This window comes from Apodemus sylvaticus, chromosome 10 (genome assembly GCF_947179515.1).
Source record: "Apodemus sylvaticus chromosome 10, mApoSyl1.1, whole genome shotgun sequence".
Lineage (NCBI taxonomy): Eukaryota > Metazoa > Chordata > Mammalia > Rodentia > Muridae > Apodemus > Apodemus sylvaticus.
Window position 1 is genome coordinate 109008299 of NC_067481.1, and position 27320 is coordinate 109035618.

Sequence of the window (27320 nt, forward strand, 5' to 3'; positions counted from 1 at the left end):
GGGCAGAGGACCTTCCTGTTGAGAGCAGTATGTCTAACATTCAGGGTAAGGGAGAGATGGAGGGTTGGCCTGAGTGCCTGCAACAGTAATGGAGACGGAGGGGATCAGAGAGGATGTGCCAGTGGGAGGCAGAGGACTCCAAGGCATTGCGGCCTCACAGTACGTGGGCCCGCTCTGCCTTGTCTCCTCTCAGTGCTGGATCTTAGTTCTAAGCTGAGCCTCCCTCACATTACTGTTAGGGTCTCATTAGAGTCCTGTGACTCAGGGCCTGGAAGACGGCTCGGTTTTAAGAGCACTTGCTGCATGAATATTAAGAGTTGTTCAAATCTCTAGCACCCATGTAAAAAGTCTGGCATGCCACACATATCTTTAATTGGAAAGCAGAGGCAACTTGGCTACCAACCTAGCTCCAGGTTAAATGAGAGGTTCTGTGTCAAGAGAATAAGGCAGAGAGAGACTGAGAACAGAATACTCAGAATCACCTTCTGGCCTTTGCACACATCCAGACCTGTGCACATGGCACACACGCTCACAGGAGTATCTGCAGAGAATGAAAAGAAAGAAACCTTTAGAAAATAGCTACAACTCTTTAGGGCGCGGCCATGGTGCAACTGTGATGGGGTAAGGGCCTCTCCAGGCAGTTGTTGGACCCGAGTCTTGCGTGCGTGCGTGCGTGTGTGCGTGCGTGCGTGCGTGCGTGCATGGGCACTGTGGGCTCTGGGGGCCTGCTTTCTCTGAACACTCACGCATTTTTCTCTTCCAGCTGCTTGCCACCTTTTTAATTCAGCTGGAGCGAAGGAAGGGAGTCCAGTCCTCGGGAGTTATGCTTACTTTCTGGCTTATAGCCCTACTCTGTGCCCTTGCCATCTTGAGATCTAAGATCATCTCTGCCTTAAAAAAGGTAATTGATGGCCAGGGGGAGAGATGCTTAATCCATTTTGTATGGTCATGTGTTGCCATGGGAACCATAGGATGGGGACCACATAGGTTCTACTTCTTTTCCAGGAACATCTCTACTCAGCAAACCAGGTACAGACTTTGTTCTAGACCCTTCTTTCCTGTCTACAGGCAAATGCTAACTCACATTAGGCTTCTGCCTTCAGTGTTTGTGTAGGCTGGCTGGGCTGGAGCTGAGCTGGGCTGGGAGCTATGTTTGCCCAGTGGCTGTTCCCCAAGGACCCTAGACATGTTAACCTTGGTGCTACCAACTGTAACTCTTGACAGGAAGTTGTTGAGGCTGGCTTCTGTGTGCCACTCTCAAAACATTTGAAGAATGTACACTTCTTGGCTAGTCTGCCATTTCTTGTTATCTGGGAGATAGAGACTGACTTGGCGGGACCATGGAGGAGGGAATGGGAGGAGGGAGCATGGAGGAGTGAGGATAGATATGGAGCACCTATGAAAACGCAGCCTCTGTAGCAGGACAGTGGCTGGCATCGTTAAGTTTGTGTTTTCCTGAGTGCTTCTCCAGGGACTACACGTTTCTCATGAATAATCTGAGGACCATGCATAATGACTCTGATGAGGCATCTCTACTTCAGCAATAGTTGACAAGTGGACAGAGACTTCTTCATTGTGGGTCATTGTCCTATACTTTGTAGGCTATCTAGCGTCCATGCCCTGTGTGTTAGGAGCTAATGTCAGACATTCCCAGACCCTGGGATTGTTGTCTGGCATGCAGAAAAGCCCTTGGTTGAGGACACTGATGTGTTCAGTGGTAGAGAAGCCAGGGTATAGAAAGGTCAAATAAATAGATAAGGTCCCATAGCCAGAAGGGTCAGAGCAGACCTGTTCCACTCCTGCTGTTTAGACAAGGAGACGGAGCTACCTTTCTTCTGTCTTGTTTTCAGGGGAGGGAAATGTGGGGATGCCTGTGGCAGAGGAGGTAGCTCTCTGTACCCTGCTCTTTGGGCTTCTCTTAGTCCTTTTTACCATTTGGCTATAGCCAAATCCATAGTCAGGATGACTTAGAGATAACAGAGGTTTATTGAGCTTGTGGTTCTGGAGGTAGGAACGTCCGAGGTTTTGGGGCAGCATTTGGAGAGGGCCTTACTGGTGCTTCCCTGCAGAGGCCCATGATATCTCGTGCCATTATGGGATCCCCACAACTGAACACCATTCCTGTGACTGTGAGGATTTGGTGAGTTATCTGTGCCCTGCTTTCAGGGAAGAGTCTCCTGATCTGTGTCCCCTGCCTCCTTCCCTGCTCAGGACGCTCAAGTGGACGTGTTTCGGGATTCCACGTTCTATCTGTACTTCACCCTCCTGCTTGTTCAGCTCGTGCTGTCCTGCTTCTCAGACCGCTCGCCCCTGTTCTCTGAAACTGTCCATGACCCGGTAAGTGTGACCCAGACATGCATGCCCAGGTGGGAGAGCAATAGGCAGTTGTAGCTAACTCTGACTAGGCTCAGGTTCTAGATCTAACACCAACTGGGTACTTGTTCTGAGCCCCACTTCACCAATGCAGACTCACTTTCCGTTCTTGCAGAAGCCCATAGCAAAATCATTTTTCTCAGATGTCAGGTAGAAACCTGTGCTTGCACATACCAGTGTCCCTGGACGTGAGGAGCCTGCTTTATTGTGTCCCTGGCTGTGCCTTACAAGCCAGCTAGTAATTTTTACTTAGCATGGTGATTTTAGAAAATGTGAACAGAACCCACAGGTAAAAACTTGTATCAGGTGAATTCCAACTGCCCAGGCTTTCTAGAAGAATGAGAAGTCTTGGTAGATTGAGCCCATGGTCTTCGGGCTGTAGTTGGTAGGAGCTGGGGCTGGGGCTGTGGATCCCTGTTATTTTAGATCTTGAATTTCTGCTCTGGGGCCCCTAGGCCCTTTGCACCTCTGGCAGTTCCAAGGCCATTCTGTGAACTGCTGCTTCCTGCCAGTCCATCTTTTCCCCTCCATCTTTTTCTTTATTTACCCCTCCTCTCCTTCCAGTACATATCAAGTCTCAGCCCTGTGATTCACACCCTTCCAGGCAGCCCGGCCTCTGTGGGCTCCTACCAGTCCAGACCTTTCTCTGGGCTCTAGACTAGGCCCTAGCAGACATCAGGTTCCTTCATCCACGTGCTTTGTCCTCAACATTTTATTGGCACATATTCTTATTTATTTGTGAAAATGTCCCACACGGCTGCTGGGAACGTAAAAGGAGAATTAAGGAGTTGCCACTGAGACTGTATTCCCTTTACCCGGAAGCCTAACCTTGCTGTTTGGGGGTCCTCTGTAGATAAAGTTTGCTGGCTCCCTGTCTGGAGCATTCCTTTAGCTGTGCTGATTTGGTCCTTGTATTTGTACTTCCTTTATTTTTGCAGGGCTTCTTTCACAGCTCAGTCACTGAGGGGCCGGTCACAGGACAGGGCATAGCTGTTTACCAGCTTCCTGTTGTACTAGGCAATTTATATGCATGTCTCTTTTTATTTTTCCTATTTTTTCAGACAGGGAAATGGAGTCTTAGAGACTTAAGTACCTTGCTCATTTTAAGTGGCAGAGCAGGAGTTTCCTGGTCCTTCTGTAGAACCTCATCATTTCTCTTGGTTATATTTCACTTAAGGGCAGGTTTAATAAGGCCTGGATGGTTCCTCAGGCCCAAAGGCAGAGATTGCCCTGGGATCTTGATGCCTTAGGCAGGTGCATGCATGGACTGCTATAACAGTATAGGGGGTCCTCTGAGGGTCCTCTGAGGCCTACTTGGGGCCTCCTGGGACACTGGATTAGGCTTCCATTCTGTCCACTTCCCATAAAATCAGGAAAGAAGTGGAGGATACCACGGTGCTCAGAGTTATGCTGAAGTTTTGGCATAATGCCCTTTAAAGACAGTATGTTCATTTATTATGACAAAATATATTCAGCCTAAGGGTGATCATCTTAACTGCTTTAAATGGTTCAGCACTATCAGGAGCTTTTGATTTCATTCATAACACAAATATTGTGGCTGGCTTATTTCAACTGGGACTGTGTTAAGACATGGATTCACGGACCGCTTCTGGGGTCAAACATAACACAACTTTGATAGCATCCCCAGGTGTTATATGCGCGTGTGCGTGTGCGTGTGCGCGTGTGTGTGTGCGTGTGCGTGTGTGTGTGTGTGTGTGTGCTCTCGTGTATGTGCAGAGAAGCTTAAGTGGCGCCAGTTTAAAGCTCTCAGACTTGGATGAGAGAGTTTTTGTTTGCTTGCTTTTTGCTATGCTAGGGACGCTAGTGTTTCACCATTGAGCCGCATCTCCAGCATCAAGGGACATATTTTTGAGGACTAAAAATATTGGGGCTCAGAGAAGTTGTGTTATCACATTCTAATTTATACCTAATTTATGTGGAAGAGGAACTTCTTCTTGGAGTTGTGTTGACCCTGGGGCTCTAAGTCCACCAGTGTCCTCTTGTGTCTTCAGCAGACATGTATAAGGCTTCTGGTGTATGATACAGCTGGTGCTAGAAACATAGCTGACGGCATTGTAGTCATGATTAAAGCAGTGGCGGGAAACACTTCTCATCCTTTAGAGTCAGTGCCTACAGCTGACACACAAAACCAAGAACAGAAGACAGGATGTGAGCAGTGAAAAGTCTGTCGTTACTAGAGCTGACCAGGGAAGGGTAAGTGCGCCACAGGCAGGTGCTGGCTTAAATGGGCATGTGTTTCTGGAGTGCCATTTTCCAGGTCCAGGGCCTTATTATTATAAAAGGGAAGGGAGCTGTCTCTGAAGGTGCATGCTGTACTTTGGCTGTTGTCAGTGATTGGTTCTGGGTGTTGGTGGAGACTTGTACACTCCTTGGGTCATCCAGGGCAGTAAAGGGGTGATTTTTCTGTTGCTGGTTTTGAAGTTAACCTTCTTCAGACTCATTCATGACTATCTGATCCTCTCCTTCTGTCTTAGCAGCAAGAACTGTATATGGGATGTCAGATGTCATCCTGGTTGTCTTCTACGTGTCCTCATGCTTGGAAGCAAGCACTTTTCTAGCTGCATCTTTTCTCTTTTTTTTTCTTCTTTTTTAACCATTTTAACTTAATTTTAGTGTGTGTGGGCACTTGTGCCAGAGCATGTTCTTGAGGGTCAGAGGACCTCCTCCAAGAGTGGATTCTTTCTTTCCACTGTGTGAGTTCCTGGGGATCTCAGTCAGGTTGTCAGACATGGCAGTACCTTTACCTGCTTCGTCATTTTGCTGTGTAGCCATCTGGCTCTGTAGTGTAGATAGCTTTGTGGTTATCATCGTCTTGTATCAATTTCCCCAGCGCTGGAACACAGGTGTGCGCTATCGTGCCTCACTTGGTAAGTTCTGTTTTGTTTCTGAGATAGAATACCAGGCTGCTCTTGAATTTGAGATCCTCCTGTATCTGCTTCCTGAGCACTGAGATTTCAGGTGAGATTTCAACACTGAGCTTATGTGTTCAGTAAATGAATAACTTCAAGTCCTGTCAAGATACAGTATGTCACCAGGATCCCACAAAGTTTCCTTTCTTCATGGCTAGCCTTCTACTCCACCCCAGAGGCCAAATACTGGACTTTCCTCAGAGTATTCTAAACTCCATCTTTCTTGTCTGCCTTCTTTCTGCTTTGGGCCTTCAGAAATTGAGCAGTGCCATCTGTCTGTCTGTCTGCCTGCCTGCCTGCCTGCCTCTGATGGGCTAAAGAATCAACCTTGGCCTCTGTCCTTGAGGTGAGATGGAAGGTGTGTGTGTGTGTGTGTGTGTGTGTTGCAGAATGGACAGTCAGGGCTGATGGCCCCTGAGTCACAGGAATAAGAGAAACACTGCTGCTAGGTGAGGAAGTTTTGTGCATATCTCACTTTGTGTTTTATGGGAGGGGTTCCTAGGAGAAGTAATATGTGCAAAGTTCCAGATGTGTGATGGAACTTATCTGTGTTTCTGTTTGACTCTGTCAGAAGACTCCATCTCAGAAATTAAGTGACAAGGCTGGGGGAGTGGAGAGTCCTAGGAACTGAGTACATTATACTTTACGTTTATGTGAACTCAGTTGTGATGTAGTGAGTTACTACTGTAGATTTTACCCCTAAGACATCTGGGCAAACACTTCTCTGTGTATTGCCTAGGCAGATGGATTTTCTTCCTGTTGTTTTATTGAGACAGGATCTCATGTCTCTGCTCCTCTGGTGTTCACTTTGTAGCCGCTGAGATGACCTTGACTTTCTGACCTCTTGCTCCAGTGGTGCTGGGGTTACAAGCAGGCACCACTGCACCTAGTTTTAGTCATGGGACCCAGAGCTTCCTGCATGCTCGCTAGGCAAGCATCTCCTAACCCCTGGTTTTTTGTTTCTTTTTTAATGACTGAGTTAAAAACAAAATGAAGTATTTGGCTCAGGCTGGCTTTAAACCCACAGCAGTTTTCTTGTCTTAGTTTTTCAGTGTGCAAAGCCATGGCTGGCTTGTGACTTTATTTTGAGACAGTTTTGCTTACAAAAAGTTTCAAAACAGTCCAGTACCCTTAGATCTTTACTCAGCAATAATATTTGAGAGATGAGGGTTTAAAAAAATATAGAGCCATTATGTGGCCCAATATCACTCATAATACTTCTTTTTATGTCATCAAACATTGCAGCAAGCCATTGTAGTTGCAAAATGAACTATCCTGTCATTAGATGGGTTTATTGCTTTACTTTGACTGCCCTGATGTGGGTTTTGTTTAGAAAAGAGAAAGGAAATTCTTATTTCTTTCCATTTAATCTGTGTACCAGACCAATGGCTTGTGTCCCTGAGTGTCTTTATTACCCTTATAAATCTATGTATGGCGCAGAGTATAATGTGTTTTGTTACACTGCTTTTCTAACTCACCCCTTCCCAGCCAGGGTCCCTTCTGACTGCTTCTAGAGCTTTGAGCATGCCCACTCTTTGGACTAGTAGCTCTGAGGTATAATACAGTGTTCTGGCCTTACCTTCTTTGTTTCTTGCCCAGTAGCTTGTTTTCAAACAGAAACAAATTTTGATACCCTGATTCTGCCCCCAAACCAGCTTCTTCTGGAACTGTGGGAATGAAATAGGATCAGCAGACTGGATGGGAAATCCATGATTAGAGTAGGCTCTCTGAATACCTTCTCTCAACTCTTACTGTTCCTTCACAGAGGCCATTTTGGAAATTGAGATCTCAATGTGGACATGTTAACTGCTTGAGCTCTGTGCTGGTAACTTCCACCTTCTTTTGAGCTGGTCTTCTGTCTCTGGTAAAGAGATTCTTTGATAGCTGGCTCAAAATCTCAGTGGCTCCTAGAGTTGCCTATAAGAGACCCAGCATTTCTAACCTAACCTTCAGTATAGACTCTCCATCACAGACTGCCAGATCTCTTGCTAGATGTTAAGCCTAGGGCTCTCCACAGTCAAGGCAAGTGTTCTGATGTAGACTTAAGTCCCTTTTGGGTTCCTGGGTCTGCCGTACGTCTCCACAGTCCTGGACTCTGAGCACATTGCTTTCTGTCAGGAATGCTCGCTTTTCTTGTTACTGTAGTTGCCTTCCATTCATTCTTCAAATGCTGGATTGGACTTCCATAGAGAGGTTTTCTTCCAGCCTCATGAACCAGCCGGCACTGCCTTATGTGAGCTCCATGGTCATATCCACCTGCATTTAGACCCTAGCTGCAGTAAAGTTTTACATTGTTTCTAGTGTTTGTATAGTCATTGTTGATTGTCTGTCTCTAGAGCCCTGACTATTTGTCTCACACATCCTGCCACTTTTAAATATAGGAGTTCAGATACTTTTGTTTTTTCTACCTCCCTGCCTTGTAGGGTGGTCTTGGAGATGAACTGGTCATTTATGTAGTATGTTGAACAGCTTGTAGAGCAGGTAGGTATACATGGGTTATCTCTTTGTTCATACTTGTATATATTTCTTGACACATGGTAAGTGATCAGGAAGTATCTTCTGGATGGATGAGATAGTGATAAGACAGTATTCAAAGAGTCCATAGGCCATAAAATAGTAAGACCTGGGCTGGGAGTGTAGACCTAGCATGTGCAAGGTCCTGGATTTGATTGCCAGCAATGCAACACAAAAGTATATACCTCTTTGTAAAGAGTACATAGTAGATGCTTATTAAAAATGTGCTCAATAAATGGATGTGTACAGTGGAAAGAATGACAATAACACCACCTCACATGGTTGAGGTGGGAATGTAGGAAGGGAAGGGCCATAGTATTTTATGGAGTGCCCAGAACATAGTAGGTGCTCATAAAAATACTTGTTGAATGGGTGAATAATGTGGGGTTGATGTTAAGTAAAGGTCATGGGGTTGCTAAGAAGATGGGTTGATATTGTGTTATACTGTGTTTGCACACAGTAGGTACTCAAGGGACGTTTGTTGGGTGAAAATAGAGGGATGAGCTCTGAGGCTGAGCAGTCCATATGGCATGCAGAACTATGAAGATGTGGGCCATGGTCCTTTGAAGGAAGAATGGTCAGCTATGCCTAGCTCTCCCAGATGTGGAAAGTTAAGTTTGGATTTCTTTTCTCTTCTCTCCCTTGTGCCTTCTTTCTCCTAGAATCCATGCCCAGAATCGAGCGCCTCTTTCCTTTCCAGGATCACTTTCTGGTGGATTACAGGGTAAGGCTGGACCTCCACATGGGATAGGTAGTGGACATGAATGCAGGGGGTGCATGAACGCTTCTGTGGAGCTCAGCTTCCTTTAATTTCCCCCTGCACTATCTTAAGGTCAGTAACTAGCCTTCAGTGTTGTGAATGCCTGAGGGATTAATCCATAGGCTGAGGGCATCCTTCAATTTTGGCCTAGGCTCTCGACTCGCCTTTTGATTGGAGGGATTGTAACTGTCTACTACAGTATCCCAGCAGGCTTGGCTCCGGGACCCTGCGACACCACTGGCTGATGCTCAGTGAAGAAAGCAGAGTAGCATTTGCCTTTAACTAGATCTGCCTTGTCTTCTGAAGCATGTCTAGAAGCTGCATGACCCCTAATGCAGCGTAAATAGCTGCTTTGCTGTACTGCTTAAGCAATAATGACAAGGAAGAAGATATCATGTCCCCTGAAGACAAAACTTTTCCAACACAGATACAGACTAGTAATATTGTCATTTTTTTCCATGTATCAAAGTCATATATGCATATCATAGGAAACACATAAGGAAGATATACATCATCACCAACAAGAAAACATTTAGAGTTTGCTGATATTTTCATAGGAAGCAGGAAGATCAAAGGTTCAAGATCAACCTTGGCTACAAAGAAAGTTTGGGGCCAATCTGGCATACATGAGGCCATATTTGAAAACAAAATAATTAAAAATAAAATTTACAAGTCACGTCAGAAATAAGAAACACCCAGATATTACTATCTAAACACAATGTGCACTTGTTTTTCAATTGAGTCTGTTTTGTTTCGCCAAAAGACTTAGTAGAATTAACCAGTTGATATACCTTCATGTTCACGTAGTCTCAGATTTTCCCAGTCATGGCTGGACAGCAGTAGCAGGGATCTGAGGGGAGTGCTCATTGTATCTTCCTTTGTGCCTTGCTCCCAGGATGATGGTGCAGGGCTACCGCCAGCCCCTGGAGAGCAGTGACCTCTGGTCATTGAATAAGGAGGACACATCAGAAGAAGTGGTACCTGTGCTGGTGAATAACTGGAAGAAGGAATGTGCTAAGTCAAGGAAGTGAGTATCAAATGTCTGTGTTCTTCCAGGCAGGGCAGATGCCGCCTAGGATGACCCCATTACCTACCCTTAGCCACCTTACCACCTCCCTAGGCTGTAGTTCCTCTTCTTTCAGATTAGGGGAGTGGAAGTGTTTAACACCATAGGGGTCTCCCAATAGCTCCCTCCTGTATTGTCTGCAAGTTAGGCCTTTAGCTCTCCAAAAGGAGAGAAGGAGGCTGTCTGCCAAGCTGGAGCTGAGTTTTCTGGTCACTGCCCTCAGCTTGGGCCTTGACCTGCTCACACAGTCAGTTTTTAACTTTTTCCACTCTGAGCATCTATTTGGTGTCTTGAATATTCCCCAAATGTTCTTGCTGGGGTGGGATGCTTTTTGTTGAACATGTCAAGCATGAAACTTGAACCATGGTGTGCCACCTGAGGCCAAGGCCTCAGTGTATCTGCTGCTTTGGTGCTGAGCTCTGGACCTGGGTTCAGGCATTGGGACAAAGCAGGCAAATACCTTGCACCTTGGATTGTATAGTTTTATAATCAGATCAGAAGAGGTGAAGGGCACAGTGACATAGGGAAGAATATTCAGGCATTGCTCCTGTGAGAAGGTGGCATTAAACACTCAAAGGAGGGAGTGAACCATGTACCGTGTACCTTGGGCCTTCTAGTTAGAGGGACAACTGATACAAAGGTCCTGAGGCATCTAGTGAGGCTTGAGTAAATGACTGAGACTAGGAGATAATCTTTGCAGGAGTCCCAAGCTATGCTAGAGAGTTACATTGAAGGCATAGTGGGAAGTCAGAGGCAGGTTCTATACAGGGAAGCAGTGTGGTGAGAATTCTGTTCAATGACAACCACTAGAGTCTCATTTTTAAATATATTTGTGTATGTATGTATGTATGTATGTATGTATGTATGTATGTATGTGTGTGTGTGTTTACATGTGTAAACAGTGCCATAGCATGCACATATGGAGATCAAAGGACAACTTATGGGAGTTGGTTTTCACCCCTACTCTGTGGGTTCAGGGACTGAAGGCAGGTTGTCAGGGTGGATAGCAGGTGCCTTTACCCACTGAGCCATCTCACTGGCTCTGAGCCTATCTTTGTTTCTGGCAAGTGTGCAGTTGGCTTGTGTACTGGTTGGTTTTGTGTGTCAACTTGACACAAGTTAGAGTCATCAGAGAGGAAGGAGCCACAGTTGGGAAATGACTCTTTGCGATCCAGCTGGAAGTTGTTTTCTCCATTAGTGATTAGTGGAGGAGGGCCCAGCCTGTGGTGAGCAGGGCCACCCCTGGCCTGGCGGTCCTGGGTTCTATAAGAAGGCAGGCTGAGCAAGCCATGGGGAGCAAGGCAGTAAGCAGCACTCCATGGCCTCTGCGTCAGCTCCTGCCTCAGGTTCCTGCCCTGTTTTGAGTTCCTGTCCTGAATCCCTTCAGTGATGAACAGCCATGTGGAAGTGTGAGCTCAAGAAACCCATTTGCCTTCAACTGGCTTTTTGGTCCTGTTGTTTTGTCGCAGCGATAGGAAGCATGACTGAGACAGTTTGTGATGATACTTTGTGATCTCCTTAGTCTGTGCTCCTCTTATGGTGAGGCCATTTCGGATGTTTTCAATTGGCACGCATATCAAGTGGTTCCTGTGGAAAAGAATTGGCAGTGTTTGTTTTGTTTTTAAATTAAGTAGTCACTCACTTGTCATTCTGTTCCTAGGCAGAGGCCTAAGGAAACTAGAACTTAGGTTCTAAAAGGCTTTGTATTGACTTGTAGCTGCCTTGTTTGTGATAGCCCAAGACAGAATCAAACCCAAACACCTATTGAGATGTAAGTAGAAGTTGAAATTACTACTCAGAGCTGAGGGAGGAAACAAAGTTATGCTAACTGAAAAAGTAGACAGATAGTTGTCCTCCTAGTCTTTGATGTCTAAAGGGACTTGAACAACAAAACTGGAGGGTTCACCACTGATGCCCCAGTATATCTAATTAAAAGAAATCCAGGGCTGGAGAGATGGTTCAGTGATTAAAGGACCTGATGCTCTTCCAGAGGACTTAAGTTTGGTTCCCAGTACCAATGTTGGACAGCTCATAGGGCTCTAGGTATATCAGGAGTCAATATCTTGAGAAGATGGAAGACCTATTGGCCTGCCAGCTCCATCTTAGGCACTCTGCCTCAAAGAGCTCTTATAGAGGGGGATTGAGTTCTATATCTAGGCTTGATGGCCATCCTTGTTATTTAGGGGATATTTATCTTCCGGTCAGTTGGCACATTACTGGATTACCAATGACCTTGTTTCCGGAGTCAATTTCTAATTCTTTAGGTAAACATTTTTAGGCAAGTCAATTATTTATTTATTTTTTAATTAAAGAACAGATGAACAAGTCCTTTGATTTTTGATTTTACTTAAAGACCATTGGTGTTCCATGTTCTGATAAATGAAAAGCATTCTTTTAGGAAGTTTGGGGACCAGAAATTGTTCCCTTTTGCCCCCTTTCCCTGTCATAGTTGACTATAATAGCTCATTTGTCAGCCATTGTAAGGTTTTTGTTGTTGCTGCTAGTTTAATAATTTTTACTTTTATTTTTATTATATTCAACACAATATATATTTTTATACCAATTGTAAAAATGATGGACATGCTATTAAATGAACAGAAAAAGATATAGTCTTTTTGTTTGGTTGGTTTGGTTTGGTTTGGTTTTAGTAGAGCTTAAAATCTTGACTCTTACAGTGGTACAAACCCAAAATAAAAACAATTTTAAGACATTGGAGTTCATTGTAATAAGGCTGTGCTTCAATGTCCCTCACATCACCAAAGGATTTTACCTCCATAGTAGCTAAGCTAAGAGTTGACAGTTCTGCTGTGCCAAGGAATGAACTGTAGGCACGATTATTTGGATACAGATTTCCTGCTATGGTCAAAGCTATTCGACTTGAGTGATTGTCATCATTCTCATCCCACAGGGAACAGGTTACATTCATTTAATAGATTAATTCATTACATTAAGATGGTCTATCCATGCAGTCATTCATCAACTGTTTCAGTGAACAATGGTTCTGCTTAGAGGATGGCAAAGACATTAGGTGAGGGTAAGATTATGGTTCATTGGCTGGGATGATTTTGAAAAGCATTCACCTTAGAAAAAGAGTAACTTATAAGGTCAATTTCTTCAAAATTGATACAGTAATTATAAACATCAAGCAGCTTATTCAGTCTCAGTCTTTGTTGTTCTCTTACAAGCCACCTCCCAAATTAATTGTCTACATTTCTTTTGGCTGTGTAAATAATTTTGAAATATGTAAGCTGTTCTGAAAACCATAGTATAGTGTAAAAACATCAAATAAACAATCCTGCTTATGGAGAGGCTGAGATAAGAGAAGCGTGATTTCAAGACCATTATGCAGTATACAGCAAGACACTGTCCCGTACAAACAAGCAGAAAGTGTATATGGATTGTACAATATTGGACATATCTCTCCAATTACCAAATTAGAGAGACCACTGGGTGACAGACCACAAATTTCTAATTCCTCATATTTTTGAATTTCAATCGATTAGGATATGTTGGTAATATTAATTTTCATATTAAGATATATTAAGGAAAAGTGATTGTTACTTCCTTTTATTTTTGTTCTTAGAGGTGTTTGTGTGGGTTTGTTGAAAGATTACTTTCTTGCTTTTTCTAGGGTGTAGTTTCCTTCCTTGTGTTGGTGTTATCCATCTATTATCCTTTGTAGGGCTGAATTTGTGGAAAGATATTGTATAAATTTGTTTTTGTCATGGAATATCTTGTTTTCTCCATCTGTGGTGATTGTGCTGGGTATAGTAGTCTGGGCTGGCATTTGTGTTCTCTTAGGGTCTGTATGAAATCTGCCCAGGATCTTTTAGCTTTCATGGTCTCTGGTGAAAAGTCTGATGTGATTCTGATAGGTCTGCCTTTATGTGTTACTTGCCCTTTTCCCCTTACTGCTTTTAATATTCTTTCTTTGTTTAGTGCATTTGATGTTTTGACTATTATGCGGCAGGAGTACTTTCTGTTCTGGTCCAGTCTATTTGGAGTTCTGTAGGCTTCTTGTATGTTCTTGTGCATCTCTTTCTTTAGGTTAGGAAAGTTTTCTTCTATAATTTTGTTGCAGATATTTACTGGCCTGTTAAGTTTGGAATCTTCACTCTCTTCTATACCTATTATCCTTAGGTTTGGTTCTCTCATTGTATCCTGGATTTTCTGGATGTTTTGGGTCCTGGATTTCCTGGATGTATGGAGTTAGGAACTTTTTGCATTTTGCATTTTCTTTGACTGTTAAGTCAGTGTTTTCTATAGTATCTTCTACCCTTGAGATTCTCTCTTCTATCTCTTATATTCTGTTGTTGATCCTTGCATCTCTGACTCCTGTTTTCCTTCCTAGGTTTTCTATCTCCAGGCTTGTCTCCCTTTGTGATTTCTTTATTTTTTTCCATTTCCATTTTTAGATCCTGGATGGTTTTGTTCAATTCCTTCACCTCTTTGATTGAGCTTTCCTATAATTCTTGAAGGGATTTTTGCCTTTCTTTTTTAAGGGCTTCTAGCTGTTTACTTGTGTTCTCCTGTATTTCTTTAAGGGAGTTATTTATGTCTTTCTTAAAGTCCTGTATCAACATCATGAGAAGTGATTTGAGATCCAAATCTTGCTTTTCCAGTGTAATGGTGTACTTAGGACTTGCTATAGTGGGAGAATTGGGTTCTGATGATGCCAAGTAACTGTGGTTTTTGTGGTTTATGTTGTTATGCTTGCCTCCTGCCATCTGGTTATCTCTAGTGCTACCTACCCTCGCTATATCTGACTGGAACCTGTCCTTCCTGTGGTCCTGGTTGTGTCAGAGCTCTTCAGAGTCAAGCTGTCACTGTGGTCCTGTGATTCTGGGATCCTGTGATCCTGAGATCCTGGGTATGTCTGAGATCCTGGGAGTCAAGCTGCCTCTGGGACATTGAGATCCTGGTGTGGCCAAGCTCCTGGGATCGAGTGATCCTGTGATCCTGGGCGCATGAAAGCTCCCTGGAGTGGCGCTTCCTCTAGGTCTTGTGGTAATGTCTGTGGAGTTTATGCCCAAGGTCTGCTCAGGTCACCCGTCCAGAGAGACCGAAAGTGTTGCTGCTGGTTGCATTAGGCAAAAGGGAGCAGAGTAACTTTACCAGGGGAAAATTTGTAAAGGACAGCTCATCTGAAAATAGGTAGTGTAAAACAAAATGAAGTAGCTATTAATTGATCTAAAAGGTACTGGTTTAAAAGACTGAGGTAAGCTCTTGTTCTCACATCTATACTTTTAGTTACCAGTGATCTAGCAAGATCTGGAAATATTAAATCTAAAATTCCATTCCTAAGTTTTAAATCATACATCATTCTTGTTCCATCATAGTCTGTCATCCACGGTGACAGAATTCTTTAGTCTACTTTGTCCTCACTGTGAATACTACTCACCTGCTAGTTGTCTGTTCAGCAGTGATCTTGGAGAGATGGTTCAGGATTTAAGAGCAGTGGCTGCTCTTCCAGAGATTCTGAGTTCAATTCCCAGCAACCACATGTTGGCTTGCAGCCATCTATAATGTAATCTGATGCCCTTTTCTGGCATGCAGGTTTATATGCAGATAGAGCACTCATATACATAAAATAAATAAATTAAAAGCAAAAACTAGATTTTTTTTTTGTGCAAGTAAGCCTTGGGTAGCTGCCTAAAATATGACATAGGCCTGTTGTTGCCTCAGTCTGCTGTCTCTGAGGATCACAAGAAGGGCGAGGGTAGAAGAAGTTGTTTTGAGAGTAACATAACACACTCACATCGTGTTATTTTTCTACAGAATGATATAAGTGTTTCCTTTTTTTACAAAAACTGATGTTTGACTTGAAGATTAAACTTTTTTCATAGGTATTTGTAAGAAAACAGAACCAGTAGTATCCATGGATAAGAGGGAATACTGTATATAAATGTGTAAGAATTTTTACAATCAGTATAAACTTGTGTCTGTGGATAAGTGACTTCAGGCTAGCATTTTAGTGGTGTAGATATCTGGTGGGGTATTTGTCTTTATTCAGGCCTGTCCTATGTAGGACAGGACAGAACTACAATACAACACAGATGGATGTTTCACTGGGCTGAGTCATGGTGACTCAAGTTTATGAAACAAGTCTGCTTGAAAACTTGTGTAGCCATACTGGTTTGTTTTGTGGTGGTGGTGGTGATGGGTGGTGATGGTGGTGGTGGTGGTGGTGGTTGTGGTTGTATTTTGTTTCACGTTTGAGATAAAGTTTTGGCACATAACCCTACCTAGGCTGATATTTTCTTTGCTATGTAGTTGAGGGTGATCTTGAACTTCAAGATTCTCCTGCCTACATCTGCCGAGTGCTGGGACTTTAAGTATGTGTAAATCATGCTCAGCAGGTTTTATAGTTTTTAGTTTCTGCATGTAGAAGTTGGATCCTTTCTAAGTTGGCTGGAGAGATGATTCCATGGATATAAACTCATACTGCTAGTGTAGAGGACCAAGGTTTGGCTCTTAGCCCCCACCTCAGGTAGCTCATAACCACCTGTAACTTTGGCTTCTGGGGATCCAGCACCCATTTCTGGCTTTCACAAATACCTGCACTCATATAGTCACATAAACTCATATAGGCAAATGCACATACACATAAATAAAAAAATCTCTGCTTTTTATACATAATGTGGTGTCATGGTCCAGCTCATTCATTGCATGTAGTTATCTAGTTTCCAATTATTATTTTGTTTTGTTTTAATTTTAGAGAGGGCCTTCCTATATATGTATAGCCCAGACTCTTGGCACTCCTCTTGTCTTCCCAAGTGCTAAGATTGCAGGCCTGAGTCGATTTGCCTGCCCTATCACCAGCGTTTGAAAAAAAAGATAGCTTTATTTCCAGTGACTTGACAAAAATCATCTGCTTCTGGACCTTTAATTGTGGGCCCAGACTGATCCCTGTGTGGCTTACCTGTCTTGACATCTGTCAAACTCATCTTCTCTGTTAGGATGGCTCTGGCTTATCTGGGTCTCTAGTTCCCATTTCAGAGTTTAGAACTGATCCATCATTTCCTGTAATACAAAGTAGCCAGCTGAGCTTCTGATAGGGATTATGAGTCTGTAGAGGAGCTTGGGTCCACCATGCTGCCATGCCTCTCAGTTGCAGCCTCTTAGGATTGTGTGTCTAGCTGAGCTTGGGGCCAACTGCAACAGCCTCTCATTCTGTACATCCACAAGGGAGGTGAGACTTCTAGTTTATTGACCCAGAGCCTCATTATGTCCTCAATGTTGCCTCCAATTTGAGATTTCTTTTCTCCCAGCTTCCCAGCACTGGAATTACTGTCATATTCCACCACACCTGGCTACTATGAGCCCTGCTTTGCAAAAGAGAAAACTAGTTTCAGTAACCGGATGGTCCAGAGAGAATCTGAACCCATGACTCCCAAGTCCAGGGTTACACTCACTGGATTAACCTTGACTCTATGGTCACACGTCTTGGGCTCTGCTTTGCTTTGATCTCTTGACTGCGGGCTACCTCTGGTAGGTCGGATAATTGCTTTACTCTCCTCTCATTATAGGCAGCCTGTACGGATTGTGTATGCCCCTCCCAAAGATCCCACCAAGCCTAAGGGAAGTTCCCAGTTGGATGTGAATGAGGAGGTCGAGGCACTGCTTGTCAAGTCGCCCCACAAGGACCGGGACCCCTCTCTGTTCAAGGTGTTATACAAGACTTTTGGGCCCTACTTCCTCATGAGCTTCCTGTATAAGGCCCTTCATGACCTGATGATGTTTGCCGGCCCCAAGATCTTGGAGTAAGAACTCTTGCCTGACTGCCTGGTTCCCTGTAACCTCCTGGGTGTTCCTGTCCTGTGCTGGAGCAGGCTTGTTACCTACCTCTTGCCTTCATCTTCCCCAGCTTTGTTTAATTACTAAGTTGTAGCCACTTTGGTTACAAGTCACAAAAGCCTCCGGATTCCAAAGTTAGGAGGATATGGGACTGTCTAGAGCAAGGATGCAGGTAGATCTCATGAGTACCTGCAGCTAGAAACCAAGTAGGCAGCAAAGGGGCCTCTGCCGTTTTTCTCTCCATTACCTTGGTCTCAGAGTGCTCTGTTTGCCTACCTTTGAGTGACATGCTGGTGGAGAGACATAGCTATCAGTCTGGTGATCCCAGCGCAGACGTCCCTGTTTTAAGAATCTGGTACTTGGCAGTCGTAGCACCCCTAAGGTAAAGTGTTGTCTGGCTCAGGTGAAAATCACTAGGGTGACTAGAAAGTATTTGCCTCTACTGTTTGTATCACACTCAAATCTCCCTCCTCCCTCCACAGATTGATTATCAACTTCGTGAATGACAGGGAGGCCCCCGACTGGCAGGGCTACTTGTACACCGCACTGCTATTTGTTAGCGCCTGTCTGCAGACACTGGCACTCCACCAGTACTTTCATATCTGCTTCGTCAGTGGCATGCGTATCAAGACTGCCGTGGTGGGCGCCGTCTACCGCAAGGTAGGCCAGGCCCCACACCCAATCTTGTGACCCCAGAATCCAGCTGGCTAGAACTCTCCAAGACCTGTGGAGATTTCCAGCCCAGTATCCTCAGCAAAGAAAGGATGGGGGTGGGGTGGGGACCATGGGGCCAAAGTTATTTCTCATCACACTTTGTCTCTTAATAAAATGGCCCTCAGTGGCTGATGTGTGGGATATCAGTGAATCTGTGTACTACCTATAGGTAACTGGGTTTCTTAGATTGTCTCTCTTTGATGAAGGAAGTCATGGATGGAAATCCAAGTTCAGAACCTGGGGAGATGGCTAACTAGGTAAAGTGCAAGCTTGACAACCTGAGTTTGGATTTCCAGAACTAGGTAAATTTGGCAAGGTAGTACTTCTCTATATATACACTGGGCAGTGAGATAGGTGAATTCCTAGAAGCTCCTGAGCCGGGTAGCCTTGTGCAGTAGTGATGAGACCCCTGTCTCAGACAATTTGGAACGCTAGGATAGCATCTGTCCTCCATATGTGCATCATGGATGCATGTGTCTACATATGCATATTCATATATGTGCACAGTTTTTTATTTTTTAAAGAAAAGCAATCTATGTTCAATATTTTCCTTTCACATCCTGGATTTGTCTTCACTTTCACCCTACATTTGAACTGAAGAGATAGTATACGTCTTGAATGGAGACAGACAAGCTTTAAATTTTTTTTTTTTTTAATTTCACCATGCTGGAGGTGCACATGACTGGCAGGGAATATTCTGTAGAGCTTGGGCCATAGCCTCACTTCTACTTGTTGGTTGATGTTGATGTTCAGTTTTTTCCCCATAATTTTAATTTTAATTGAAAATAGATTTTCTTCATACAGTATAGATTGATCAAGGTTTCCCCTCCTTCAACTCCTCCCAGATCCATCTACTCATTAGAAAACAAACAGGTAACTTAAAGGGACCCAGTGATCTTTCAGTCCACTCATGTCCTGACTTCTGCACCACGGGGCTCACAGGCCAGCAAGAGAGGCAGTTTTTCTAGTGTTTCTCACCCCTAATTACAAATCATCTATTAGCTTGTGTCCTGTTGTGTAGGCGGCAGCCCAGACCAGCGGGACCTTGGAGTCAAGGTTTTTGTGCTCAGGGATAGGGATATTTTTAAGGCCACTGATACCTCAAGACACTTTAGTTATCACAGCTTGGGATGAGGGCATTTTCTGGGTAGAGGCCAGGGACTGTCTTGCAGTTAGTATGCAGACTGGCCCAACAAAGCATTGCCTAGCTCCCAATGTCAGGGTAATAAGGCCTAGAACCTTGTGCTGGGAACTGAGGTCAACAGCATGGTCATAACCTTGAGCTGCTTAGAAATCCAGAATCCTTGCCTGGATTAATCCTTGCCTGCTGATTAAGAACCCTTAGGTGACATGCCTTCATAGTGAAGTATACAAGGCCATGGTTTAGGAAGTGCCTGGAACAGCTCAGGATGGAGAGGAGAAAGATACGAATTTACTACTGTCTAGAGTCTTGTCCAGGGTCTGGGGAGAGTCCATCACCCTTTGCTTTCATTTGGAGGCTCACGTCTTCTCTCTCCTGAATCCCACAGGCTCTTGTGATCACCAATTCAGCTAGAAAGTCTTCCACAGTTGGAGAGATCGTCAACCTCATGTCTGTAGATGCTCAGCGTTTCATGGACTTGGCCACGTACATTAACATGATCTGGTCAGCCCCTCTGCAAGTCATCCTAGCCCTCTACTTCCTGTGGCTGGTGTGTGTCTCCCCTTGGTCTCCTTGTGCAGGGAGGGCTGTCCTTGTCTGGGCACTGGCAGGGAGAGTATGGGTGTGAATGAATGTTTCTTGCTTTTATTTATATTTTATTTTCTGGTCTGTTTGCTAGTTTCTGGTTATTTTATTCTTTCCTTATATCGTCAGGGTTTAGTTCCATTTGGTGGTTTGGTATATATGCATTGTCATTTCTTTGTCTATGTGTGTGGGCTCTGTGTGTGTGTGTGTATGTGTGTGTGTGTGTGTGTGTGTGTGAGAGAGAGAGAGACAGAGAGAGAGAGAGAGAGAGAGAGGGGGGGTGGGGAGGGAGGGAGGGAGAGGTGGACTTTAGGTATCCTCAATCTCTCTCCATCTTGTTTTTTGAAAGCGTGTCTCTTACTGAGCCTGGAGCTCACTGATTTAGGTAAGGTTGTTGGCCAATGAACTCCATACTGCCTCTGCTTTCCCTGCTCCTGCACTGGAATGATGATGTACGCTGCTACACCCAGCTTTTTTATTTATTGTTTTTCTTTTGAGACAAGGTCCTTTCTGCTCTCAAACTGTCCTTACTGTCCTCAAACTCACAGAGATCCTCCTGCCTATGCGTTCTCAGTACTGAGATTACAGACTTGTACCAACATGATCAACTGTGTTAGTCTTTTCATGAAGTATATAGAATTAACATTTTTATGTTAGTTTCTTATGCTGTTAACCCACCAATTCTGTTCCATTGTACCACCTCAAATGTGAAACAAAGTTATTTATTAGAACCTAAGTATATTGGGTAGGAGCCCCTTGGTTGTAAGGAATAGAAATCCACTGTACCCTGAGCAGACAAAAGGACTTGTAGGGGAGGAGTACTCATTCCGTAATACAGCAGAGCAGACTGCATTCATTGCCGCCATGTCTATCCCAGGGTACTGTGATTAACCAGCTCAGTACTGTTCCTGTCCCTGAACCAGTGGCTATGACCTAGGTAGGAGACGTCTCTGACTGGCCAGCCTGAGTCATGTTCCCCTCTATCACAAAAGAATGTGATATTATTTCTAGTGGGCCATTAGTAGTTCCAAGATTGGGGGAGACAGTGAGCTAGGAGGAAAGAGCAGCATGTGCCCCAGGAAGTACTTCTCTCTCTCTTTTTTTCCTTCTTTTTTTGTTTTTCTTTCCTTCTTTGTTTCTCTCAGTTCTGAGGATGGAACTTGAGACCCCCCCCCCCCCAGCTCCTTTACAGCTGAAGGATTGACCCTCCTTACTCCCACTGATGATTCTTACCCTGTCCTTTGTAGACTCTCTTCCATTTTTCCTTAATCTTTAGGTATGTGTGTATGTGCAGGCGTGTGTGCACATTTTCATGTATGCGTATGGACACACTGGCATGAGTGCCACCACTCTAGAGGCAGAGGGGCCTGGGAGGATGGAGCAGTAAAGGAGGCAAACTGAAGCCTCATGCAATGGCCACCTTTGTTCAGAGCCCCAGACATTTTATACTCCTGAGGGTTAAAAAAGATCACCTGAGTAAAGTTTTCAAGTTCCAGTTAAAAGGACAAGCCACAGTTCGTAAAAACATGTTCTTCCATAGAGGTGTATAAACAATTATTTAAACATTTAATTGAATAACACCATCAAACAATAATGAGTAATCTGAAGTAAGCTCACTCCTGTCTGCTACACCTGAGAGGAACACGAGAACACATTCCAAGAATAATTCGTGGGTTGAAGAAACTGAGGTCACGAGACTCTTGCCTTACTTTCTTGGAGTATTCTCACAAACCCTCAGAAATCTCATATAAATCAATTCCTAGACCTAGTTATGACACACTTGGTTAGAGGATAACTTTGAATCTTGGCACTATCCTTCTGCCGTGTTTGCGATAGGATCCTTTTGATCCTAGCTATGAATGCTAGGCTGACTGGCTTGCTAGCTTCCAGGATTTTCCTAGCTCTGTCTCCCTTCACAACTGTAGTTCTCTGGGTTTATGGATGTGCATACATGGGTTCTGAGGATCTGAACTCGGGCCACATACTTGTAGGACATATGCCCTACTGACCCAGCTCCCCAAATATCCTGCCCCTGATATTTGACCTCGTGATGTATACTGTTCTGACACCATGGATGTTGCTTGTGGACAGATATCATTGGAGTCTCTGTATCTCTGGTGGGTGTTGTACTTGATCACACCAGCAAAGTATCTGTTGAATGGAATTTACGTTTAAATGTTAAGAAATTACATTTCTTTGTGTGCATGTTTATGTACCATGACTCATGTGAAGGTCAGAGAACAAATTGTGAGGGTCAGGTTTCTCCGTCCACCATATGGGATTTGGGGGTAAGCATGCTTGCAGACAAACCATCAGGTTTGGGGGTAAGCATGCTTGCAGACAAACAGCTGATCTTCCCGGCTCTCTGTGGCAAGCACCTGTGCTCTCAGAGTCCCACTGTCTCAGCAGACCCACTACTTTGTATAGATAGAGAGGAGTGGTGAGTAAAACCCTTATGATGATGCAGCTGAGAAAGAACAGCATTAGACCCAGGGCCTGGCCCTTGGGGAGAAAGAAGCCCTGCACTATAGCTGCAGCCCCACACAGAGAACAGAAATAGCTCTACACAAGTCTTCAGGTATATACTGTGCCATGTACCCTTTCCTAGGAATTGTAATCCATGTGCAGGGTTGGAAAGCTTCTAGGGCTGTTTGTAAATTATAAAGAAAGAAGGCTCTAACTTGGAGGCTAGTCTGGGCTATATAGTAAGACTGTTGTAAATGTAACTTTTATTTGCTTGATGTAATTGTCATCTTGGAGGCTTACTGCCAAATAAGCTTACCCTTTCTAGCTGTTTCTGAACTGTGGCTGACTGGTCAACTTAGCTGTTCTGGCTCAAACTCCTCTCCAAGGTGACTGACTCAGTCTGGCTTCTCTTGGCTTCTCACTTTGCTTCTTGCTCTGCTTGGCCTCAGACTAACTGGCAGTTTGTTCATCTTCTGGCTCCTTCATATTATCTGGCTTGTCCTGTCTTCATTTGTATCTAGTTTGTTCTTTCTGTAACCTGTCCTGGTAAAACTACCTGGTAAAAACTACTGAGCTCAACTCAACCAAACTCAATGGACTCAACTCTCGCTTTCTACACTGCTCTCTAAGTAGCCTCTCTTTTCTGTCTGTTCTTATGATAGTTGGGTGTATCCTATCTCTGTCTGACTCATTCTGCCAAAGCTTTTTCTGATTAGTCACTTTACCTCTCAATTAGACTGGTTCTGTGTACAAAACCACCTTGCCTTTGTTGTTAGGGATTACAGATGTATACCAGGGGCACACCTGCTTTCCAGCTAGATCACATAGACAGAAGGTCTGTGGATTCCCTGCCAGAGCAGCCATGTTGTTGGATTAAAATCCTCTATAGACTGTTTTAAGACCCAAGCAAGCTTTCCTTACTCAGACCACCAACCCTCACAGTATAGGATGGTGACTGCTGAGGACCAGGCTGGCTCTTACATTTTGGGTTCTTTGGCCTTGGGTCTACTCTCCCTGCAGAAATACTTCTTGTAACAGTGCATCTTCAGTGTCCCAAATTGTGAACCTTGGCTAAATGAACATGTGATACTCAGGGAGACTAAGCAGATATCAAAAATTTGCTGTAAAACTTTATTTCCCAATATATTTATATTGCGTGAGAAAGCAGTAAATTGGCTGGCGCGGTGGCTCAGGGGTTAGGAGTACTTGCTGCTCCCCAGAGAATCCAAGCTTGTTTCTCAGCACCCTTTTCAGACAGCTCACAGTTGTTAGTAACTGTCTCCAGGGGATCTGATTCCCTCTCCTGGCCTCTGCTGACCAGCATGTGTACTCATGTGGCATATAAAATGCAGACGCATGCATGTCATACATTTTTTAAAAAGCAGTAAGTATGAAATTAATACACTAAAAATTTACTTGAATGGTCAGGGAGATGGATCAATCTACAAAATCCTTGCCAGACAAGTACAGAGGTCCAAGTTTGATCTTCTAGACCCTCCACTTCAAAACAATAAAACAAAAAAACAAAACAAGACAAAAAAACCCCCACTCAAATGTCAGAAATTCTCTATTATAAAAGATGTGGCAAATGAGGCAGAGAAAGGTAGGTTTCTAAGGCTCACTGACTTGTCAACCTAGCTAACCAGCTAAGTTCTAAGCCAGAGAAAGAGACCCTATCTCATAAAAACAAGGCAGATAGTATCCCGAGGAGTAAGACCTGAGTTTGAGCTCTGAAAACACACACACACACACACACACACACACACACACACACACACCTGTTTACTGCACCCCCCCATGAACATTCAACCTGTGTATTGCATCCGTCATGCATATACACTTGTGTATCATACCCTGTCCAACAAGCACAAGTCCACTTGCAAATGATTGTAATAAACATTAAAAAAAAAGAAGAATGCATTTGATCACAGAATGTTCTCCCAGCCTATTCTGGGAGTGTCATGAAGTATGTGACATGAACTATGTCAGGGTCCCCAGAGTTAGGCCAGGCTTTATGATTTCTTGGTAGAGCAGTAGAGTCAGAATTGGTTATGAAAAACCGTCAGAGATGCTAGGGAGATGGCTTAATCTATAAAAGGCCTGCTGTGCAAACCTGATGGCCTGAGTTTGGAACCTCATTACCCATACAAAAGGCTGGGCCCAGCAGCACTCGTCTGTAATCCCAGTATTGGGAGTCAGGGCAGAGAGCTCACTGGCCAGCTTGTTTTAACCAGATCGGTGAGCTCCAGGTTCATGAAACTATCTGTCCTGTCTCAAGAAATGAGATGAAAAGTTACTGAAGAATGTGTCAAAGTCAACCTCTGGCCTCTCTCTCTCTCTCTCTCTCTCTCTCTCTCTCTCTCTCTCTGTGTGTGTGTGTGTGTGTATGTATGTATGTGTGTGTATGTGTGTATGTGTGCACACATTCTCATACATGTACACATACAAATCAAAAAGGATAAGACATATGCAAAGGCAGACATCAACAAGCCTGAGTCTGACAAGTCAAGGTAACAGTTGCAGAGCTGGGGGAGATGGGTGTGGCAGCTCATTTGCATGTGTGCTCTGCCTGTCAAATAAAAAAAACCTAGCTTTCTAGAAGAAAGGAGGCTGGGAAAACAGTGTGGCTACACTGTTGCTGCCAACTAATGTAAAGCAAATGCCTCTTACCTGCACTGTGAGTACCAGGAACCCAAGCCCCATGGTGTCAGTGACCAGCCAATCTTGTAGTCACTTTTCCAGCCTGCCAGATAAGTCATCAGGCTGAAGGTTAACTAGCTAGCATCTTGGGGCCTTTCTGAGATGTCAAAGGTCAAATTTTCATAGCTTACCTGGTTCTCAAGAGTTTGGATAATGCTTTAGATAATGTAAGAATATGCTTTAGCTGCATATTTTTTAAAAGGGTTGGGAAGCCCCAGCACTGAAAACTCTTGATGCCCCATCTTTGGATAAAAGGAATAAATGATTGACACCATTCTTGTTTGGTAGGGTCTGCCTGAAGTATGTAGTTCACATTAGATTATGTGAATACCAGGACTCTTTTCTGTTTGTTGAGTGATTGTCACCGTCTTTCCTTAGAGCCTGGGACCTTCTGTGCTGGCTGGGGTGGCTGTGATGATTTTCATGGTGCCCTTCAATGCTGTGATGGCCATGAAGACCAAGACCTACCAGGTAGGATGTCCATCTCCGTGAGTCTTTGTTCTGAGCCCTGGCCTGGGTCTTCCAGGTGATGGTCACTCAGCTTCTTGATGATCAGGCTTGGGATGGACAGCCTGATCTATTATAGGTGCCATAGTCCAGGGACACTGCCTCCTTGACTGGCCCAGCCTTCAAATTTCTGCAAGTTTTCCAAAGAACAGCTATTATCAGTGCACTAGAGTTGGTTTGAGCTGGAAGGCAATGACTGTCATAGCAACTGGGAACCAATATCCCTCCCTCCCTCCCTCCCTTCCCTCCCTCCCTCCCTTCCCTCCCTCCCTCCCTCCCTCCCTCCCTCCCTCCCTCCCTCCCTCCCTCCCTCCTCCTTCATCTTCCTTCCTTCCTTCCTTCCTTCCTTCCTTCCTTCCTTCCTTCCTCCCTTCCTCCCTTCCTCCCTTCCTCCCTTCCTCCCTTCCTCCCTTCCTCCCTTCCTCCCTTCCTTCCTGTAACCTATACTGGACTCACTTTCAGTCTTCTTGCACCAAACCGCGAGGATTACAGGCTTGCACCACCACCATGCCTGCCTTTACCTCTAGAACTTTTCACATATGATTTTTAGCTCTAACTGTGTAATTAGGGCTTTTTTGTTGTTGTTGTTTTAAAAGTTCTTTTTCCCCCTTTCATTAAAAATGGTTTTTTTCCCATAAGTAATACATCCTGATACGGTCTCTCCTCCCTCTGCTCCTTGAGGTTCCCGCTCACCTCCTCCCCCTTGGGATCTACTCCCTTTCTGTCTCTCATTAGAAAATAAACAGGCCTCTCAGGGAATATAATACATTATTATGATAAAATATAAAACAAAAACTAACATATTGAAATTGGAAAAAAAAAAAAACAAATAGAAGGAAAAGAGCCCAAGAGAAGCAGCCAGAAGCAGAGACCTATTTGTTCACTTATTTAGGAATCCCTTAAAAGCAGTAAAGTATTTTGTCCATGTGCTTTTACCCAGTGATGTCCATGCCTGGTGCTCTTCCTGAATGGACACATCCCACATTCTTCATCTTCCATTTCTCTGCTCCATTGTTGGGTGATTTCTGTCCTTGGCTGCACTGATGGGCCCAGGTGGCCTGACTGTGATAGGGTGGGGGTCGGGTGTAGGCTGATGTCATGGAGCAGGCCAGCAACGGGTTTGGGGTATGAAGTAGACTTCCCTGAGTAGTTTATCTCCAAAAATGTCCTTATCTGTTTTGTTTTCAGGTTTAGTTTGGTTGCATGTGGCTCCCCGACCTGTAACTCAGGGCTGAGGATGCCACTGACCTGCCTGAGCAGGGAAGGGCTGTGTCTGAAATGCTTGGAAAGTTGTCTGCCAAGGGGGCTGTGCCAGATGTTTTAAAGTATTTAACAACTGTATGTCTTTGTCATGGCTTCTCAGGACCAGTGCCAGCCAGTAGTTTTAATGACCAGGGAGTGGTTAGAAAACAGTTATGACAAAAAGAAAAATAGCATATATGGTGGCACACTCTTGTCAGTCTCACACTTAGGAAGCTGAGGACTAGGGGTTCAAGGCCAGCCTGTGCTTATAGAGTAAAACCCTGTGATGAAGAGAGAGCTAGAGGCGGGAAGGATCAAGAGGAAGGGAGGGCAGAAAAGAAGGAAGGAGAAGAAAAAGGAAGGGAGGAATAATCTACGTTTCCCGTTTGGGTCATCCCATATCTGAATGCCTGCACGGATTTTGCCACCTCCATTCCTTAGCTCAGAGTTGGTCTCTCAGTTGAAACCAACCCAATTTGAAGCATTTTCAGTTTTTATAATGGCTGAATTTCTTGTCACGGTCCG

General features: G+C 44.3%; 1 protein-coding gene across 2 annotated transcripts in view; it reads left to right on the plus strand.

Moving 5' to 3' along the window:
* Window positions 1-27320, plus strand: part of Abcc1 (ATP binding cassette subfamily C member 1) — a 107367-nt gene that overhangs the window by 34890 nt on the left and 45157 nt on the right. For both annotated transcript variants that reach the window (XM_052194312.1, XM_052194314.1), the window contains exons 4-11: window positions 764-901; window positions 2212-2337; window positions 8480-8541; window positions 9473-9604; window positions 17173-17406; window positions 17923-18100; window positions 19684-19845; window positions 25425-25517. In XM_052194312.1, the coding sequence (XP_052050272.1) occupies window positions 764-901; window positions 2212-2337; window positions 8480-8541; window positions 9473-9604; window positions 17173-17406; window positions 17923-18100; window positions 19684-19845; window positions 25425-25517 (1125 nt within the window). The remainder of the gene's footprint in view (window positions 1-763; window positions 902-2211; window positions 2338-8479; window positions 8542-9472; window positions 9605-17172; window positions 17407-17922; window positions 18101-19683; window positions 19846-25424; window positions 25518-27320) is intronic.